A 21988-nucleotide genomic window follows, 5' to 3' on the forward strand; every position below is an offset into this window, starting at 1 on the left:
AATCCTTCCTTACTTCCCAGTTTAGACAACTATGTCCATTCCACCAATTTACAAGAATCAATGAATCGGTCTCAACCTCAATTCTACTTAAGTTTCACCTTATGCAAACTTTAAGGCCATCTAGTAAAGCACCTACCTCAGCCATTGTGTTTGTTCCCCATCCATAGCAGGCAGAAAAACCTACAATCAAATCCCCTCTTGAATTTCAGATTACCCTCCCCCACCACAAATACCTGGGTTGCCCAAACTAAATACATCTACATTCAGCTTGACGAAACATGAGACTGGAGGAGTCCATCGCAAAACCAAAACTTTTGGTATTTTGATACCTGAGAAGGTGATGCCTAGTTGATGCATAATGTCAAGATCAGAATTACTAACTTTCTTACAAGGAGATAATTTTGTCATCTGTTCAGCTAGTAAAAGTTTAATCTTCTAATGTATCGTGTTTGTCGACTCCTTTTTATCTTCCATGCGAGCTGTGCACCTACGAAGCCAAAGACACCAGCTAATAATAGATGGTAGTAAACCCAAAATAATACCTAGTTGGGAGACAACATTAGCCTTCCGGAACCAATTCTCTGTCATCTGTTTCCAGCTTGTTCTTCCTTCTATTTTGATGCCGAGCAATCTTGCATAATAATCCCATAATGCAGAAGCAAAAAGACTTGAGCACATGACATGGTCTCATGAGTCCATATCTGTTTTTTCACAGCACTAAAATTTCTATAGAGGGCTTCAATAACTTTATTAATGACTGCAGATTAATCGAGCCAACTTTTGAGGGATCCAAATTCACGTGGTGTAATGGAAGAGAATGTCTATTCAAAATATGGGGAAGATTAAACAAAACTTTAGAACTCCAGATTTCTTACACAGAGAGAGAAGGTTGGTGGTTAAACATTTACCTAGGGTATGCTCGGATCATTGTCCTATGCTGATCTCAACAAGGCCGAAATTTGAGGCATATGGACCATCTCCATTCAGGTTTCAACGAATGTGGTGTCAGCACCAAAACTTCAAAAGCATAGTGGAGGAAAGTTAAGCTAACAATAGGTAGAGTGTTAAGATTTGCTTAAAATGACAACAAAGTTAAAAAGACTCAAAATAAAGCTCAAAACATGGAATAATGAGTGTTTTGGGAGGGTAGCTGTTTTGGGAGGGTAGAAAAGAGGATTTATGGTTTGGAAGATTCTATTGTGGAACTAGAAGCAACGATGTGCAGTGGCTATAATGTGCATGTGGAAAAGGAACTAATAAAAAACATGAGCTGGAAAGATGTTTGCTCAATAGGAAATTCTATTGAAATAAAAGGCTAGGTGGCTGCAGGAGGGCGACTTCAACTCCAAGTTCTTCCATGCATCAATTCAATATAGGAGGAATAAGGCTACTATCAAACATATGAACATGACAGATAGAAATATTTTACAATCTCCCAAGGAAATCCACAATGCGGCTATCAGTCATTTCCAGGAGGCTTTAACATCGAATGGGGAGATGACACATTTTAATTTGAGCCATCTGATATGCCTCGTGATACTGGAGTTGGAGAATTGTAAACTTTGTCAACCCCCTACTGAAGAAGAGCTTAAACATGCATTGTCTGGCATAACCATAGATAGTAGTCCAGGTCCTGATGGGTTTGGGTCTAGCTTTTCTTAAGCTGTTTCGGGAGATGTCTTTGAGGCTGCTAAGGAGTTTTTTGAGGGAGCTGAATTACCACCCTTCTATTCCTCATCATATATCGTCACAATTCCAAAGGAAGATAACCCAAAAAGTTCCAAAGATTAAGGCTCATAAGTTTATGCTCAGTGATCTATAAGATCTTCTCCAAGGTCATAGTAGATTGGCTATCCCCCTTCTTTCTAGAATGATTTCTAAAGAGCAATGAGCTTTTATTAAGAGACAGATTATTCATAAAAACATCTCCTTAGCCCAAGAAATTATACAAAGCATTAATAAAAAAGTTTGAGGTAGGAATTTAATGATGAAGGTGGACATGGCGCAGGCTTATGATAGGCTGGAATGGTCTTTTCTCTTGAATGTTCTTAAAGCATTTGGATTCTCAGATCGTTGGAGAAGCTTGATTTATAATTGCATTGCACTTTGTTCATTCTCAATCGTGATGAATGGGACGTATCAAGGGTTGTTTAAGTCATCTCAGGGATTGAGACAAGGCGACCATCTATCGCCTTATTTGTTCATAATATTGGAAGAAGTACTTAATAGGATGCTGAATCAAGCTTTTCAAGAAGGTAGGATTGGTTCTTTTCAACAATCTCGAGGCTTCCCTTTAATCACTCACCTTTTTTATGTTGATGATTTGGTCATATTTATGAATGGGTCAAAGTCTTCTCTTAAAGCAAGTGTGGAGGTTCTAAGGATTTATGAGAGTATATATATCTGGTCCAAAAGGTGAATAGCAACAAGTCTGCTATATTCTTTTCCAACCAAAGTGTCAGCAGCTTGGAGATCAATTGTGCTAAATGCCACTAGGTTCAAAGAGGCAAAATTCCCATGTACGTATTTGGGAGCACCACTTCATACAGACAAGCTTACTTCTGCCCTTTTAAAGCCATTGATGCTGAAAGTGAAGAAGAAACTTGTAGGATGGAAAGCGATTTTATTGTCTAGTGGTGGAAAGCTTAACTCTCATTAAAGATGTCTTATCAAGCTTACCCATTCAACTTATATCAAGTTTTAAATGTCCCAAAGAAGGTGATAAATGAGTTGACAAAGCTATTAGCGGATTTCTATTGGAATGAAAAGGAAGGGAAAAAGAAGAAAAAATGGATTGTTTGGAGAAGAGTATGTAAACCAATAGAAGAAGGGAGTCTAGGAATCCAGGATTTAGAGGAAGTGAAGAAAGTACTGCACATGAAGTTTGCATGAAAATTTTTATATGAGAACTCTCTGTGGGCAATTTTTTTTAGAGGGAAATACCTGACACAGGCACACCCTTTTCTCATCACAGCATCTCGACAAGACTAGTTTCTGGAAAGGGGTTAGATTAGTCCTTCTAGATGTGATCTGTGGAACATGCTAGCTAGTGAAGTAAGGAAATCTCTCCTAGTTTGATAATTGGTCTCAATTGGGCTTGTTGGCAGATTATGTGGAGCATATTTCTCAACCTCAGCTACTGGTTAAAGAGGTATGGAGAAATGATGGATGGAATACAGATAAAATGGAAGAACCATTGGGGGAGAGTCTAATAAACCAAATAGTGACAAAGGAATTATGGATCAGAGAAAGGAATTATGACTATCCAATATGGAAAGCTTCTAGCACAGCAGATTTCACAACTAGATCTGCTTTGCAACAGAAAATAAAAAGGGTCTTAATTCACTATTATGTGAAAGTAGCAAAAGCTAACCCTAATGAACTTCAACGACCCCAAATTTACAAAGTGCAAAAATGGGACAAACCAAGCAATATTCCATATGTCAACATTGGTTTGATGTGAGGACTGCTTGTTTCAAGCTAGCTGTTTGTCGGGTGGATCAGAGTCTGCTTGACCGAGGGAGAAGCTGTGAATATAGAGTGATGACAACAAGTAGCGTTGGTGCAGCCGAAATGGGTCAAAAGTCGCACATAAAAAGACAGACAGACAAAGGTAAAAAAGCCATTTTGTGGTTGCCGATGCCTGCATCTTGTATATGGCCATTACGTGCCCACCAGAATTAAAGATGGAATAAAACCCAACTTCTAAAATTATGGATGTTAGCACGTGAACTTGACTTCATCTTGATGAAACACACCTTCTAGCCCCATATAAACCGCTCACTCCCTGCCAAACTTGCCGTTGATCCTTCTACTTACAATTATAGTACTACTTTCTCATTTCAAGTTCCATTTTTTAAAAGCTTTGTTGAATTATAATACTACTGATCACCATATCATAAAACATCATCAAATTCATTTTGAGGATCCACCCGAGCTGGATCACTACAAATTCATGTGCGCACAATTTAACAAAACGGGTTGCTACCTCACCGGCCGGGAAGCATTTCGATCCAATTGCCATCACTTTTCACACACTAGTTTCATGGTCTTTCCTTGGATTTAATCAACAGTTTCTTATAACAAAAAGAGTACATCTTTTTTAAGCTCTAGGCTTGAGTAACAAAGCTTGGACTAATGCTGCAGTCTGCACTTGTACTTTGAGATTCCCCAAGGTCAGTGGTTCTTGTTTTGGAGGGCATCATGTCATTTGTCTAGTGGTTCTTGTAAAGAGGTGCTTCTCTCGGGTCTTCGCCGGTTGCCGTTTTGCAAGGGGAATCAAGACGGCTTTCTTTTTATACTTTTTTTTCCTCATCCCTCCAACTCATGATTCTCATATTTCTCATCTAAAACTAAAAAAGTGCTTAAGTGAAAACTGTCCACTAGAGGTTGTTGTATTCGGCACCAAACCTCCAAAAGCCTAAATCCTCCTATTGCCAACTAACTCAACATACCAATATAATATAGCCTCTATTTTTCACATGACCCGCGAGCTCAATATATCAAACATAAAATAACAGTGAAACCCAAGTAATAATCGAACAAGTCATATCGAGTCGTGTAGGGACAACACGCCATATTTTATCCACTGTGTGTATTAATCTAAAAACTTGATGGTCTGATGACATATGATCCGATCATTGATAAAAAATTTGGATTGAAAACCTCACATCCCCTTTTATAAAAAAAAAAAAAAAAAAACTACAAATATAATATTTTTTTAAAAAAAATAAGTCACTTAAAAATATAGGCAACCTCAACAGGTGTGAGTAAAAGGTCCGAATCCCCATCCATGAGATGAAAAAAAATATGATAAATGATAATTACAGTCGTGAGTATGCAAATGCGATACAATTATTTTAAAAAAAAATAAAGACGAAATTTATATTAAAAAAAATAATTTTTTAATATTAAATTCTATTCTTTTTTAAAATAACTGCATCATTTACTCATTACGTAACTGAATACAGCATTACACCAAAAATATTACAAGTGAAGTGAACTAGTTAAGCTTTGAAGTTGAAAGCAACTGAAGCGTGCATGCACGCGCGCGAGAGGAAACACGTAGTGGAATTTGGTCCGTGTATGCAACGAGGGACAGAAGGACGAACACGGTACTCTCCTCCCAACCATTTATAAGCTTTTCTCCTCTTCTCTTCCTCTTCCCATTCTCAATTCCAAATGTCTTGCCTTCATTTCTTTCCTGCTTTGTGATAAAAGAGTTTGTAAGGATCAATTCACCTATGTCTGGCGAGGTTTCTTCGTCGTCCGCTTTTATGGATGGCCTCGACGACGTGGAGGACTACGTTCGGGTGAGAGATTCTCCTCCGATTTCTTCCTTCTTAATTGTCTGGTTTCTGACTAGAAATGTAGGACAAGATGAAGGATTTAAGCTCTCCCGCAGCTGTTTGAAGAAATCGATTCGTTTTTTTATTTCTTTTCTCTTCCCTTCTTCTTTGGCATGTTTGCTTGCTGCTGATATAACTGAAAAAACCGCCACTTAACTGAGCGTAACAAACTTGTTCTCTGATCTAAGTTGATTGAGAGACCAAAGACTTGTAAGAAAAATCGAGTTTTTTTCTTTTTTCCTTTGCCAGTTTCTTTTCTCGGAAACCAAATGGTGTACCAATTTTGGGTTTTCCGTATATTTTTCTTTTTCCTTGTATTTTCCTTCAAGTTTCCCGCTTGCTGAGAAAATGTGCTTAAAGACAAGCGATGGAGTTTGATTGCGGTTCCTTTGTTTTTCGCTTCTCCAACTGTTTGATCAGTGAGAAATCTGAGGGAAAGGGAAATCGCTGTAGTATGTTTTGTTTTATTCTCTCTCTTTCCTGATACTTTGTAGTTCATAAGAATTGGATATTTGAATGGTAGTCTTGGATTATGGACATGTATTACTCCCATCGACCTTGTATCTGATGACTGTGTCATCCTACCACGTCACCATACTCTTGGAGTACCTGATAGTATTCCGTATTTGATGGAAAGTGGTCTTTCAGTTGACTTGAAATTTTATTCTGTTGGTGAAATAAATTTGAAAACAGAACAGGCTAGCTAGTTGGCTCTAACATGAATTAAAAAAACGTTTCTGTTGGTGCTTGCTTAGTCGATTAGGTATATTATCTAGCAGTAGATCTTTTTATAAGTAATAAACTAAGATAACAGATCTATTCACGTTCTTGCATTTTTCTGCAACCAAACACAGCTACTCTTTCTACCTCATGGAGTATTAATTGCTCTCGAGCAAATTTAATGGTTTGTTAAAGAATTTGATGAAGTAAGCATTCATTGAATTTCAGGCAAATGAAGGAGGTGGACCGGTGCAATGGGATAGTTTTAATCATATTTTTGACCTTGTACAGAATGGAAACAAAGCATTTCGAGACAACCGTTTTGAAGAGGTAAATGTTTTAATTCAGAGCACTTTGTCTAGTTTGGCTTGTTTTTCCTCCAGAGTGGAGTTTAAGAGGATTTCCTTATCCACGTAAAAACAGATAAAAAAAAAAAAAAAATTCATAGAAATGCTAGTGAAGAATGATAGCATTGGGCTTGAGTTTCTTAGCAATAACGTTTATACTATTGATGAATCATCTACTGCCTGTTTTTCCACCACTTCTGGATGTTGTTGATCTGGTGCACTGGGTGCTTAATTTCAGGTGAAGGTATTAGTTTGGACAGTATATCTTGCTTTATAGTTTCCTTGTCCTTCCCTGGTGCAAGTGTTTGGTCACTTTAAGCATGCTTGTTTCTTGCAAAGAATTATAATTTCCAATTGTTAATAAACTTTATGTGATTATTTAATTAATTCATTACTCGTAAAAAATAAACTTTATATAATTGTGTTCATATTTGAAAATACTTATTTTTTTAGCTCCTTTACATTCTTGTCCTTAAATTGCTGATCCAGTTTATGCGCAGGCAATCAATTGTTACTCAAAAGCCAATAACATTAAACCAGGTGATCCTATTATCCTTGGGAACCGAAGTGCTGCTTATATCAGGTTAATTAATAAAATACTAGATTAGTGATTTGTGATTGATTGGACCCCATATCCATCTTCTAGACCATTAAATTGCACTAACTATGATGGATTTCTTGCAATGACGACTTCTTCATTCGACCAGGATTAGCCAATTCCTGAAACACAGATCACCATCAGCTTCTGAATATAGACCATTGAATGGGATGGATCCTACAATACATGCCGAGGTATGTTGTGTTGCTTTGGTCTTTAAATGCTTAGAAAATAAAGTTCAATTTTTGTTAGAAATCTTTAGATATATTCTAACAAGTATTGATTAATTAAATTCAGCTTGCTTTGAAAGATGCTGAAAAGCTGAATAATCTCCGAAGTAATTTAGTAAAGTCATACATTCTAAAGGCCAATGCACTGATATTGGTAAGAATAGGTTTCCATCTTTTTCTCTTTTTTGGGTCTTTATTCCTTTTCAATTTCTTTAATGTATCAGGGGTTGGGCCCCATCTCTCTCATTGTGTGCACCTGCATATTTTAGTAATGAAGATGAACCTATGTGGTGCCTTTAGGCCATAAGGCCTTAGAATTTTCGGTCCTTTATACTTAAAAAGATGGAGTAAGGAAAATATTTGCCCATTCTAGTGCCTTTGATTTTTCAGTCTTTTAGCCTATTCTAGTTCCTCGCTTGTAGTTAGGTGTTTTCTCTTGTATACTTCTTGTGTACTTGGACTATGCTTATTTACTTGTCAATAAAATTTTCTTATTACTTATAAAAAGAAAAGAGTAACTGAGTAAGACTTGAGGGGAAAAAGAGTAACTGGGAAAAAGCAGCATTTGTCCCATGGATGATAAGTTGGATAAATGTAGAGTTTAATACTTTTTTTTTTTGATCAGTAATCAAGAAGTTATATTCATAGAAACAGGCAAAGCCCAGGTACACAGGTGGTATACATGAGAAACACATGTATAAATGTAGAGTTTAATACATGTAAACTTGATTATGAATACAGTTTGTAAATATTCGAATAAAGAGCTAATTTGACATTAGAATATTGTGGCCATGTTACATTGTTTGATCATGGTCAGTAAGGCTGATGACTGCACTTAATACAAGGTACCGAACATTGCTTTGGACAGAGTATAATGACAATAAAATGTTGGAAATGCTACACATGAACACTCAAACTAGTCCTGAGCACATGCATTTCTACTTTTTTATTTATTTATTATTGAATAGTTTCATTTTATGTTAATATCCTGGATAGGAGGCGAAAACCTTAATTATAGGTAATTTTTTTGTTTGGTGGATTTTAGCCTTATATGTCATAGTTACATTGCACTTGTGGTTCTGCAGCTGGAGAAGTATGAGACTGCCCGGGATGTCATTCTTTCAGGTCTTCAGGTTGATCCTTTTAGGTAATATGGAATTTTTATCATATTGTTATGTTGTGATGGAGATATGCTCAATAATTTTTATATTTAATTTTTACACTCTGGATGGCTCTTGTGTTTGCTGCTTTGGTTATATGTAGCAATTCTCTTCGTGCTTCACTTCAGAATTTGGAGAGGATGTCAACAAGTTTACTTGGGAGGAGAAACTATGTGACACCAGAACGGACTGATGAATTTGATTGCACGCTTTGCCTGAAGTTACTATATGAACCCATTACCACTCCGTGTGGGCATTCTTTTTGCCGTTCATGTCTGTTTCAGTCCATGGATCGTAGTGAGAACCTTGCTTTCATTGATCCTAGTTAGTAGTTTCTATGATATCTGTATGTAAGCTTATTTTCTCCTAACCTTTGTATTGAAATGTTAGGTAACAAATGCCCATTGTGCCGAACTGTTCTTTTTGTCAGTCCCAGAACATGTGCGATCAGGTGAGTTGCTAATGATAACTGAAATGCTTATCTCAATGGTTTGACCCTGGAATATTCTTTTTCTCCTACCTTTGCAGTGTGAACTTAGCACATTAGTTAGTCTAGGAGCACCTATCCTTGGGTCCAACCTAGGAGATGTAGGTTCCTAATATCATGAATTTATTCAGGACCCTAGCCATCAGCATCAGATCCAGGATTTTACTTCAGCAGGGAGAATAATAGAATGTGAAAAAGAAATTGCAACTGCATTTTACACTTTACAATCGTACTTCAAAAACCAAAAAAAAAAAAAAAACTATTGTTCAGTTTGGTTTAGAATTGGTTTTGAAAAGCAAACCAACTTAATTTTGAACTTGTTTGAGGTTGAATGTGATTTGCTTGACTATTTATATTATGAGAAGGATTTTTTAATGCACATGCACATACAGGATGCCTATATAAAAGAAGATGCTACAATTTGTGTGAGACTACACAAGTTAACTTTAGATGCATTGAAGTTGAGTTAAGAAGGATCATGGTTAAAATAATAGGGTAAAAGAACTGCTTATTATGCAAAGACTGATGTTTATAAACTATATATATATATATATGTATAACTTTTTTTTTTTGATAAGTAAAACAAGTATTATTAATCCAAGAATGGGCAACAACTGCCAATTAAAAAGTCAGTATGCCCTATCTACGTAGGCGCATTAGAAAATAAGAAATCATGAAGGTCCATGCCATTAAAGTCCACAAAAATGGCCCAAGTACAAAGAGTCCTAAAAAAGAAAACTTTTAGCTCTACCATAGATCTCTCTATCTTCAAACGTCCTCTCATTGCGCTCCTGCCACAAGCACCACATAATACAAATAGGGATCATCTTCCAAATCGCTTTGATTTGATGCACACCTCGGATATAGTTCCAACACGCCAATATATCCACCACAGATTCTGGCATAACCTATGTTAGTTCCATCCTTTTAAGGACCTCATTCTAGAGAGTCCTAGCTACCTCACAATGTAAAAGTAAATGATTCACCGACTCACTCCTTCTTTTACACGCACAACACCATTATGCAATGATTATCCTCCTCTTTCTCAGATTATTTGTAGTAAGAATCTTGTCTATAACTTAAAACTTACTTATAAAAAAATATATTTATATATATTCAAAATGATAATTAGTTTTAGAAATAACTAGAAAGGAGAAGAGAAATGAAATTGGCTTGGAGAGCCAAGATAACAAAATTTATGCCATTGAAAGTCTGAAGTTATCCAGGAAAAGTAAAATAACTAGAATATCTTGAGCAAGAGCCAAAATTTGAAAGATAGTTTTTGTGGGAGTGTAATTGTGAAAGAAAAACATATCCTAAATGTTTGGGTTTTTTTTACTGTTGACATTTAATGCGGTGTATCTGACATTTAGAAAAGTTTAGAAATTAAGTTTTGAGAATGAAAACATGCGGTTCTTGTAGAACTGTTTATTCCTCATTGTATGAGTATATATTAATTTCTTTACATTGTATGATTATAAGTTGATTTCTTTACATTTTAAAAAAGGACTCCAATAGAATAACTTATTACTTATAAAAAAAAAAAAAAAAGGACTCCACAGTTTAAAAAACTAAGTACGTTTTATTAAATATTGGGCGTTTACAAAGGGCATTTTCCCACCAGCTCTCCTTCGTTCCAAATTAATATTTGAATTTTTGAGGGAGCACGGTAACAAACACAAAGGAACTTAAAATTTTCTAGTTGGGTCATTATGAGTCTAGAAAGTCCTTTTGGCTTTGCCTTGTAAGGAGTTCTCTTTACCATGCATGCTGCACTAAGTGTACAGTCAGTGAGAACGGTTTTTTCCTGGAGTTACTCCTTTGTTTGATTTGTTGCAACCTTTTGTGAGTCTTGGGGAAATATTTAAGATTCTGCTTAACATATTACCAATTCATTTGTCTTTTTACCAGTGTGACACTTAACAACATTATACAAAAGAACTTCCCGGAGGAATATGCTGAAAGGAAGTCAGAGCATGACAGTTTGACAAACCTTGGTGTTGATTTGATGCCTCTTTTTGTCATGGATGTCGTCATTCCAGGTCAAAAGTTCCCACTCCACATTTTTGAACCCCGGTACCGGCTTATGGTGAGTCAGTCTATTGATGGTTAATCTTCCTGTTGAGCTTTCATATATCGTGATAAAACTATGACAAATGGATAACTATGGAGATGCCGGTACATCCATATGATGAACTAACTTTGCATACTCTGCAAATTAGAGAAGCTTTATGAATAGCGAAGTTGTCCAAGTGTTACTTTATTTTGTATATCAATTGTTTTACTCTAGGACTAAGGGGAACTGTAGCAAAAGAGTGGGTGGTTCAAGCAAAGGGATTATAGACATGGTGCTTGGGAGAGTATACACCTTCGATGATCAGTGCTGATAGCTTTGAACCTTCAAATTTGTTATTATTGTGAGAGTGGAAATTGAGCTCTAGGTTTTTAGATAATGCTTGATTTTGATCTCTTAGAGATATAATGGTTCAACAACGGAAAACTTTCTTTTTATTGTGGATTTATTTGTTTATTCTTTGTGGGGGCTGGGGTTTCATGGACCTATTGCTGTATAGAGTTTACTGATACCCTCAGGGTAAGCTGTTGATGGTATATTCATCATCCAATGAGACTGTCATTGATCGTTTCCTGTCATCTATAGCGACTATCTCTGGAAAGGCTCCTATTGAGCATGAATACCACCTGTAGTCTTCAAAACGTATAAATTTGAGCTCCATTTGAATTTTGAGAGTTGGTCTGGTCACGTGATCAGTGTACAAAACATGTTTCTGTAATCTACGTTTTGTTTATTGCTGGTGCTTATTCTGTCTAAATAGACACCACAACCTTTGTACTCTGAATATCTTTCAATTTTTGCAGTTTTATATATTATGTTTATATCATGTCAGCTTACGTATTTGCATATTGTATTACCTCATCAAAATTGTTGGTCAAGGGTATCATTTGGAAATGCTCCATAGAAACAGAAAGGAAAATTATGAGCTCTGGCAGAGTGAAAGCATATGGCTTTCTATCTACCAATATGGTTTAATATGCAATAGAATAGTTATACTTTGGTTTGGTTGCCCTTTTGTAAATTACTAGCAATAAATGCATGGCAGCATGGGGATATATGGGTCATAACAGAAATATACAATCTTTATTTTCTGCTGAAGCACCAAATTGATTTTTCTCTTCTTTTTTTTTTTCGAAAAAAAAAAACCCAATTTGTTGCTTTATTTAAGTTGACAAAAGGTAGAATCCAATTTCTGCTTTGGTTTATCGATAACATGAACCTCTGTCTACATCATAAGCTACCATTCCATCTATCATGTTAACTATATCCATGTAAATAATGTTATCGTTATTTTTGTTTATGTGGACATCAGGTGAGGAGAATAATGGAAGGAAACCATCGGATGGGAATGGTAGAATACTGTCACTGGTCCTTTTCTTTCACTTTTCCTTCCTAAGGTATATCTGATTAATCAAGAATTCCTCACCATTACCGGGTTTGATTTGTCTATTAATCATGTAGGTTATCAATGATTCTACAACAGGTTCCATAGCTGATTTTGCTTGTGAAGTAGAGATTACTGAGTAGGTGTTTGATCCTTTTTTCCCTTATGACTTGGCTAGCATGTGTACCATCTAGTTTGTTTCTTCTGAACTGTACTATTACATACTATTTTGAGAATAAAATGACCTTGATTTGTTCGTTGATGTAGATGTGAGCCACTTCCAGATGGACGATTCTATCTAGAGGTGAAGTTTTCTTCCCTTTATTCATGGTTCCGCACTTTATCCTGATGGATGGTTCATTAGTGGTTAAAGTTTTTTGAATTATCTTCTTCACTATGGTGGCTTCGAAATATCTAAGAAAGGAAGACTAAATACATGTCAGCATGTGCAAAATGTGTGCATTTGTATCTATATGTAGGGGGTTATAATCTTAATCCATACTAATATTCATTTTCCGTTTACATAAAAAAATTTATCCATGTCTTATTCACAGGTTGAAAGTCGACGAAGATTTCGCATAATCCGCTCTTGGGATCAAGATGGGTGTGTTTATTTACTGGTTATTCCGATTTCCGGCTGTCTCTTTTTCCTTTTTGGGGGGCTAGACTCCATGTTTTGATGATGTAATTCCTGCAGTTATCGTGTTGCAAAGGTTGAATGGGTGCAGGATATCTATCCAGCTGAAGGAACAAGAGAAAGAGAAGAGGCAAGCTAACTGCCAGTTTGGCTTCCCATTTGTGTGTGCGCTATAGACAATCCCTTCCTCTCCAGAAAAGAAAAGAAAAAGAAAATGGTTCAAAAAATTAAGTTTGAAGCATGATAGTTTGCTTTTACATTAAAAGCCTGTAACAATGCCTACAATATTTTACTATGGGTTTTGCATAGATGGATGCAGACATTTGTGGCTTCGTTGATAAATATTTGTTGTGATTTCAAATGCTTCAACTTAAGTTGAGAATACAGCTTAGTGACAATGTGCTGTAAGCCTTCTGGCTAAAGAAACTTGAATTGGAGGAAGTTTCAGACGTTTTAGTTGGTACAAGGCCCTTTAGTGGGGCTTTGATAGTCCAGGATATGGAATCCATTAGGAGTACTTTACATTCATGTTCACCTTTATGGATTCATCTTCTTTTTTTTTTTTTTTTGATTGGCAAACAAAATCTTATTGATCATAAGAATTGGCAAGAGTCCAAATACACGAATTGACAAATTTTATATGATTACAGTTGCAGGAATTAACAAATAATGCAGCAGAGTATGCTCAATCATGGATAAGGAGTGCAATTAATGCACCACGGCAAGGTAAAACTCTAAGGAGGGTACTACCTCAGAGCCTCGCATTTCTGGTACCAATTTGCTCAACATTGCCATAATCCCTAGTGAAGAGTTTCTTGGGAAAAATTTATTAAATGTGAATACCAGCATATTTTTTCCGAATTAGTAGATAGGTACATTAAATAATGCCCATGGGGTTTCATGATGGAGCCTTCCAGATATCAGATAAACCCATTGCTTATTCATTTCGAGTCGGTTATACTCGTTAGCTTGCATATAGTTTGTCATTTCACATTCAGATGGTTTTGTCTATGTACTTGTCTTGTGTCTTTGCAATGTATTGTTGTTCTTCACAACACAATTCATATTGCAGATTCGAGAAGACTTGAAAGACTCTGTAACTTAGAAGCCATGATGCCTGCACCACAAGATCCAGAGCGCTTCAGTTTCTGGGTACGGCTAGATATTTACATAAAATGTGGGGCTTCAACTTTTATACTTCTGCTAATGTATACTAATCTACAGCTTACTACCCTGGCAAACCGGAGGCCTCAAGAAAGATTAGATCTCCTGCGCATAAGAGATACGAGAGAGGTATGGAATCTTTCTTGACCTGCTGAAAAGTTCAATAGCAGATAGTGCCAGACTGCCAGGTCTGACAGATTTTAATGTATACAATGAGATGCTGTTAATCATTTCAAACGTGCTCTGTTCTGTAAATTCCCATTTGAGATATCCCCAATGCCTATACCATGTATTCCTTGACTCATATAATCCTTTGCAACTTTGGGTGGGAAGGTCCCCGGGAGAAATATGCCTTGCTGCATGGCCTACATAAAAAGACTTTCCTAATTGTAGTTAGCCCAGTGGTGAGGGTGTAATAACTCCTCTTAAAAAGTGAAACTCTAGGCTTGGGAACCATACACTTGCTAACAAATTGATAGATAATTGTCAATGGAAAACCAAGATATGTTTTGATTGTGGAGAGCATGCTTGTTTTTGCATTTTACCTTCCTCATTGCTACAAGGAGCTTGTTGTTGTGACCCAGAAACAGAAAAAGAAATTGAAAGGTCATGGCAACCCAGAATGTTACTTTTAATATTCATCTCAAAACATTCTTATAATCATTTTGATATAAGATTAACCTTGCAGAGGATCAGACGCGGATTGATATACCTGCGAGCGGAAGAACAGAGCTGTCGAGTACAGTGAGGAAAGTTGTAATAAGAGTCAATGTTTTGTAACTGTGATTGTTACCATTTGATTATATTCGTATACAAACGATTCAATATTCTTTCTTTTTCTTTTCCTTTTTTATTTTTTTGATAAGTAACAAGCGATTTGATATTCTTTGGTCCACATGCTAAAGATTGTGGATCTCGGTTGTTCCATGTTGTAACAGATAGATAAAAAACTCAAATTCAATAAATATTGACCACTTATTTTCTACCTTTCTTGCTTAGGAATATTCCTCTGTTTGTTGATGCCCTATCCAACATGAAGCTGTTTAATTCGAAGAAAAACTATTACCAAGTTAGTATGTAAAGCACACTTAGTAAAATATTTGTTTGGCATAATTTAATTTGGAATATAAAATTTAAAATTTTAATCTTACAAATTAAATCTTACTATTTAAGTAAGAGAAATAATAGTTGCATTGGTAAATATACAAGTGTCGTGCAATCATTTTGAAAAAAGTGAATAAATACAGAATTTACATGAAAAAAAATTAAATTTTTAGTAGTGAGTCTCACTTTTTTTTAAAGCGACTGTCCGGTACTTGCGCACTCTACGACTGCATATAGCATTAATCTTTAAGTAATGTAGATAACGTAGTCTATACACCGACTTGATAATAAAATGTAATCCGAAACTTCTACCCCCTAAATTGATGCCCACGTTAGCCTTTTTCTCTAACTGACTCTTAATTCTCCAAATACTTTGATCATCATAATGACTTCTTTGTTTAATCGTTACTGTCAGCATAACATTGGGATCCTTTTGCTGTGTCAAGTTGCCCTATATTATTTTATTTCTATTTTCCAGTGACGAGTTTGTCTATGAGCGTCCTTTATTTATTTATTTTTAATTTAATTCATTCCCCCCAAAATAAATAATTAATTAATTAATTAAACCAAAATAATAAAAATTTAAAGGTAATGGGATGGCACTCATGAGTTTGGGCTTCTAGGGCAGTTGGTAGTTATAAGAAAGAACATCATGCATGAGAGCGGCTTTTAAGGTTCAACGCATAGCTCGCTATCCCATACAATAATTCTTCTTTAATATCTTTTTACCCAGTCTTCCCTCTTCATCAGAACCTCCCAAACATACAACTCTGCACGTTTTCCCTTACTTGCTTCCAACATTCTCCTCCATCTTAGTTTCTCTGTTCCTGCAGTTTCTCTAACTGCTGCTGTCATTTCTGTACCTACAAATTCACTTGAAACCCACCTACAATGTCTCCTACTTTATTCTCCATGTTTATCCTGACCATCCCCTTTAGCCTTTAGTTGCTTTTGCCATATTGCATTTTGTGTAGCCCACCTCCACAATCATCACCACCAACATTGCTGAATTAATATCTCCATTGGCATTTATAGGTGCAATAACAATGGGAGGAGATAGATATAGGGCATCATGGCCTCAACCTTTCTCCTCCCTTCCTCTTCTTATCTTCCTCTTCCTCTTCTTTTTCTTCCTGCTCAACCTTACAAACTTTGCTTCAGCCATTGAAAATGGTTCTTCCAATACGGCTACATTCGCACCTCCTGATAATTATCTCATCGATTGTGGATCATCCCAACCAACTCAACTTGTTGATGGCCGAACCTTCAAGTCCGATCATGATGCCGCTTCTCTCCTACAAACCGATGAAGATGTGCAGGCTTCAATAGATTCCATTTCTATCAATGCCTATTCCTCCATACCTTCTTCATCGTTACCTTTATATCGTACTGCAAAGATATTTCTTGAAGACTCCACATATACATTCTTCATTTCCCAAGTGGGCTGGCATTGGATTCGTCTTTACTTCTTCCCAGTTGCGCACCCCTCATACAATCTCATAGATGCTGTTTTCTCTGTCTATGCTGATCAGATTGTTCTCTTACATCACTTTTCTGTCAGGGACAACACTTCATTGGTTTTCAAAGAATACTTTATTAATGTTTCAGATACATTCTCCCTCCAATTTAAGCCCAACAAGGAATCATATGCATTCATCAACGCTATTGAGGTTGTCTCCGCTCCAGACTCTTTAATCTCTGATTTAGCAACCGGTGTTTCTCCACTTGGAGATTTTAAAGGGTTGTCTAAATCGGCATTCCAAGTATCGTATCGGCTGAATGTGGGAGGGCCGACCATAACTCCTAAAAATGATACGTTGTCAAGGACATGGGAACCTGATAGTCAGTATAACATGTTCCCACAAGGGTCTAAAGATGCATCAGTCTCTCCCAAAACCATCAAGTACCCAGATAATGGTGCAACTGCATACATTGCTCCAAGTTCAGTTTATGCAACGGCAGTGCATATACAAGACCCACTCACTTTGCAACCGAATGTCAACCTTACTTGGAAACTGAATGTGGATCCAAGTTTCTCCTATTTGATCAGGTTGCACTTCTGTGATATTGTGAGCAAGGCCCTCAACAATATGTACTTCAATGTGTATATCAACCAAATGGTGGGAGTTTCGATTCTTGACCTTTCATTCCTCACCAATGCCCTTGCCACTGCTTATTACAAAGACTTTGTTCTAAATCGGACTGCCATCACAAATGGTTCCATTTTAGTTCAAATTGGCCCTTCTGAATTCCATTCGGGCAATATGGATGCAATTCTTAATGGATTGGAGGTAATGAAGATGAGCAATGAGGCAAACAGCTTTGATGGTTTGTTTACTGCTGACGGTTCATACAAGGGATCGAGTTCAGCAAAAAGGAGAATGAAGATTTTAGCAGCTGTCGGCCTGGGAATGGCAGTGACAGCAATGTTGTTGCTGGCCTCAATTTTTGTTCGGTGGCAAAAGAGACCGGGAGGTTGGGAGAAGCGGAATAGCTTCTCATCATGGCTCCTCCCACTCCATTCCAGTCGCACTAGTTTCTTGTCTAGCAAGAGTAGCTCTCGAAGATCTAGCCTATTTGGTTCCCGCAAGAGTAAGAGTGGTTACTCTAGTTACTTTGCATCACAGGGTCTTGGCAAGTTCTTCACCATTCATGAGTTGCAAAATGCTACTCAAAATTTTGATGAAAAAGCAATGATTGGTGTTGGGGGTTTTGGAAAAGTGTATCTTGGGGCGTTGGAAGATGGAACCAAGATTGCCATAAAACGAGGTAACTCAGGTTCAGAGCAAGGCATTAATGAATTCCGGACTGAAATAGACATGCTCTCCAAGCTTCGCCATCGCCACCTTGTTTCACTAATTGGGTTTTGTGATGAGCAATCAGAGATGATTCTTGTATATGAGTACATGGCTAATGGACCACTTCGAGATCACCTCTATGGCTCAAAGCTTCCTCCTTTGTCATGGAAACAACGGCTTGAGATTTGCATTGGTGCTGCTCGTGGGTTGCATTATCTTCACACAGGTGCAGCACTAGGAATAATACACCGTGACGTAAAGACCACAAATATTCTTCTCGATGAGAATCTTGTCGCCAAAGTTTCCGATTTTGGCTTGTCAAAAGCTGCACCAACAATGGATCAAACCCATGTAAGCACAGCTGTGAAGGGTAGCTTTGGGTACCTTGATCCTGAGTACTTCAGGAGGCAACAACTAACTGAGAAATCCGATGTCTACTCATTTGGAGTCGTCCTTTTCGAGGTATTATGTGCAAGGCCTGCCATAAATCCATCATTGCCAAGGGAACAGGTCAGTTTGGCTGAATGGTCAATGCAATGTAATAGGAAGGGCATGATTGAGAAGATAATTGACCCTCACATTGCCAGCAATATCAACAATGGCTCACTGAAGAAGTATGTTGAAGTCGCAGAGAAATGCCTAAAAGAATATGGTGTTGATAGGCCAGGAATGGGAGATGTTTTGTGGCACCTTGAATATGCCCTCCAGCTTCAAGAGGCAGCAGCTTCACAGGTTGGTCCCCCAGACAATAGTGCAAGGGTCATTACTTTGGAAAAATCAAGGGAGAACGATTCTAGAGGAGACAGTGATGGTGTTGTTAGTGATAATTCAGAAGTAAGTACAATCGGTTCTCCTTTATTTTCTCAAATTGGAAATTTTCAAGGAAGGTAAAATCAGGTTACAACAAGAAGAGCTGAAAATCAAACCACATTGGGAACTCAAAAGACAACTTCCATTCAAAGCTTAGACTCCTTCCTATAGAACTTATAGTTTTGAGTTCAGAAGTGATCTCTTCCCCTGCTCTCAGCATCTGCTCCACCCGAGAGTATGGTAATCACCAAAACTTCCCAAGTTAAATTGGAGCAAAAGCATCACAAAAGATTCTGTTTTCTGTAGTTGTGAGTAGATTTGTTTTGTTTAGAACACCAAAAACCTTGGTTGAGATGTTTTGATCATTTCACTGATAATTTTTCTGTACTACTTCAACTGCCTATCAAGTTTCAACCATGTTATTGATGGAGAAGGAACCAAATGATTCATGAGCAGAAGAGTATAGCAGTGCAACAGGTTATTGATTATGCTCTTTCTGTTCAAAGGTCATTCATAGATCTGAAGCAATTGCCTAAGACTATGGTTCGAGCTTACTATGAACGGAAGCCTCCACCTAGTGATTGGTTGAAATTGAATGTAGATGGAGCCGTTTTTGGTGAGATCAATAGAGCAGTGGTGGGGTTGGTGCTTGGAGATGGGAAGGGTGATGTTATGTTGGCAGCTAGCAAGATAGAGTATGAAGTCAAAGATGCTGAAGCTATTGAATTATTAGCAATCCTACGAGCCTTACAGTTGTGTCCTAACATGGGAATCCAAAGAATGTTGATTGAGTCAGATTGCTTGATGGCTGTACAAGTGCTTAATATTGAATTATATATTGTAATAAATGATATAATTTTCTTATATATATATATATATTGAAATAGTTTGATTTGTGACCCTTATTGCCAACATTTTACAATATTTTATAAGCACTTGACATATGACCATTAATTTTAGTTTTAATTATTATTTAGTTTTGGTGATGAGATCCCATATGGTCCATGTTTTAAAATAAAAACAAATAAATTAAGGGCCAAGCAGTATCTTTAGAGGATGTCAAATGGGGATTTTGGGTCAGTGGACTTAATCCATTGATGATCTTTACGTTTCAACTTATATATATATATATATACACATATATATATATATATATTATATATATATATGTAATCCAAATTAATCTAATAGAATGGGACACCCCTATATATGCCAATCTAAATAATTTAGTAGGAGGGATTCTAAGATTTTAAATTAAAATACCTTTATTTATTTATTTAATCAATGGAGTTTGATAGTTAAAAGTTGTTCCCATTTTATATAATTCCACTATGAGTACTAAGGAATAAACTTTGATGTAAAATAAACTTTCATCAATAAATATTAATGACCATAAACATATATAGCTCAATAATTCCAAGCCTATATTTATAACCATGATCAAACCATGATCATAACCATGGCTGAAAATCACACGATTGGCGTGAAAATCATACGATTCGGAGTCGAGAAAAAAAAGTAGAGTAGATGGAGCACCATACTCACCACCATAAGGAGTCATGAGGACCATTTTTGGCAATTGAAAAACACTTCAAATATAAAGTATTAGGCATATACTATTTTTCCTCCGTCAAAAGTGAAGATTATCAATAAAATTGAGATACCGTCTTTTTCTTAAAAAAAAAAAAAAGTTCCTGATTGATCGATGTTTTTGGATTCCCTAACTTATTTCTACTTTGGATTAATCAAAGTCTAGAATTTTTGATTGGGTTGTTTTGTTTTCTTCATGAGATTATTTTGAGTTTGAGTTGGGAGGTCACCAAATATTCAAAGTGACACTTTAACAACGAAGGAACGTTTAGAGCTAAACAATTGAGGAAATTACACGTCGTTACACGCAAAACCAAAAACCCCACCCAACTAACCAACCCATCTCCAAAAAGTCTATGTACCAACTGCATGATGCCTCACCATCTTTGTACCTCATTCCATAACTCACGGCTTATTCAATTAATTAATTCCATTCTTATTTACCTCAATTCGAATCGATTCGGCTCGGTCTAAACCCGGGTCGTGTATGGGATGAATAATGTATAAATTTAGAATACCGTTCTCTTAAAAAATGATAGCATAGGAACATGATAAAATCTCTGGCCCCCATTCATTTTTATTTGATGGTTAATTATTTATAAATTCTCTTGCAAGCTAAGATTCAGTCACTTGAGTTACCCCCAAAAAGAAAAAAGATTCAATCACTTGCCACGTGAAACATAACAAAACATAAATTATTAAACATGATGTTCACACAACGAAATCTCAAATATATAATCTTAACAAAGGTGTGCAAGCACTTCTAAATTTCTTTCTCTCTTTCTTTTTGAAAGGAAACTTCAATTCATTGAACTCAAACAATATATGATTTGTCAATAGAGATGATAGGAAGAACCTCAACAGGTCCCTCCTCCATCCATACATGCTCAAAGTCTAAAGAAAATGGCAGTTTTGCAGCTGCATGAGCAGTTCTTCTAAATTTCTAGATTATATTATTTAAAGACTTCAGGAAATTCTTGTAAACCCATGCTTGTATCTTAAGGGAGAGAGAGCCCACATGAAAGGTCTATTATTTTCCATAAATGAGCATATATATTATGGACACTTGGGAAGAGGACACCTCACGAAATGGTAAATATATATATATATATATATATAATGTCTGTTTGAAGCAATCGATAGGAAGTATAGGGAAGACCTTAATTAAAAGCCAAGCTACAAGTAAAAGGTGTTTCGTTGAGAAAAAGGTGCTTTTTTTCTCATATTCATTCAGCCATCTAATAATTAGTGATTTGAATATCACAAAGACAGTCCAAAGAGACCAACTGTTAAAAAACAATGCCCAAAACAACTTCCATCTCCAGTTTTTTGTTAGTTTTTAGTTGTTGGCCAATCCATTCATCCAAGCACCAAACCCCCTAAGAACCTCTAACCTACCATTGAGAGAGAGAGAGAGAGAGAGAGACCCATTAAATAAAACTTGAAAAAGAGGAGAGGAAACACCAATGCCTTCAACACTACTCTAAAATATAGCCCTTTTGCTGAAACGTCCCATTTCATCTCCCTCTCCTTCTCA

At 36.5% G+C, this 21988-nt stretch overlaps 2 protein-coding genes across 2 annotated transcripts; both read left to right on the forward strand.

The window, feature by feature from the left end:
- The first annotated feature begins 5147 nt into the window (after positions 1-5147).
- On the forward strand, positions 5148-15136 carry LOC109013310 (LON peptidase N-terminal domain and RING finger protein 1-like). The gene is made up of 18 exons (XM_035687565.1): positions 5148-5312; positions 6297-6398; positions 6916-6998; positions 7123-7207; positions 7311-7397; positions 8329-8390; positions 8507-8700; positions 8794-8854; positions 10802-10979; positions 12277-12315; positions 12426-12487; positions 12616-12652; positions 12903-12952; positions 13046-13115; positions 13636-13711; positions 14058-14137; positions 14210-14278; positions 14838-15136. The coding sequence occupies exons 1-18, from the start codon at positions 5244-5246 to the stop codon at positions 14895-14897; spliced, it is 1464 nt and encodes a 487-aa protein (XP_035543458.1). The 5' UTR covers positions 5148-5243; the 3' UTR covers positions 14898-15136.
- Positions 15137-16046: 910 nt separating this feature from the next.
- On the forward strand, positions 16047-19672 carry LOC118347635 (probable receptor-like protein kinase At5g61350). Its single transcript, XM_035687564.1, has one exon. The coding sequence runs from the start codon at positions 16300-16302 to the stop codon at positions 18940-18942; it is 2643 nt and encodes an 880-aa protein (XP_035543457.1). The 5' UTR covers positions 16047-16299; the 3' UTR covers positions 18943-19672.
- Positions 19673-21988: the final 2316 nt, after the last annotated feature.

Source organism: Juglans regia, chromosome 2 (genome assembly GCF_001411555.2).
Source record: "Juglans regia cultivar Chandler chromosome 2, Walnut 2.0, whole genome shotgun sequence".
Classification (NCBI taxonomy): domain Eukaryota; kingdom Viridiplantae; phylum Streptophyta; class Magnoliopsida; order Fagales; family Juglandaceae; genus Juglans; species Juglans regia.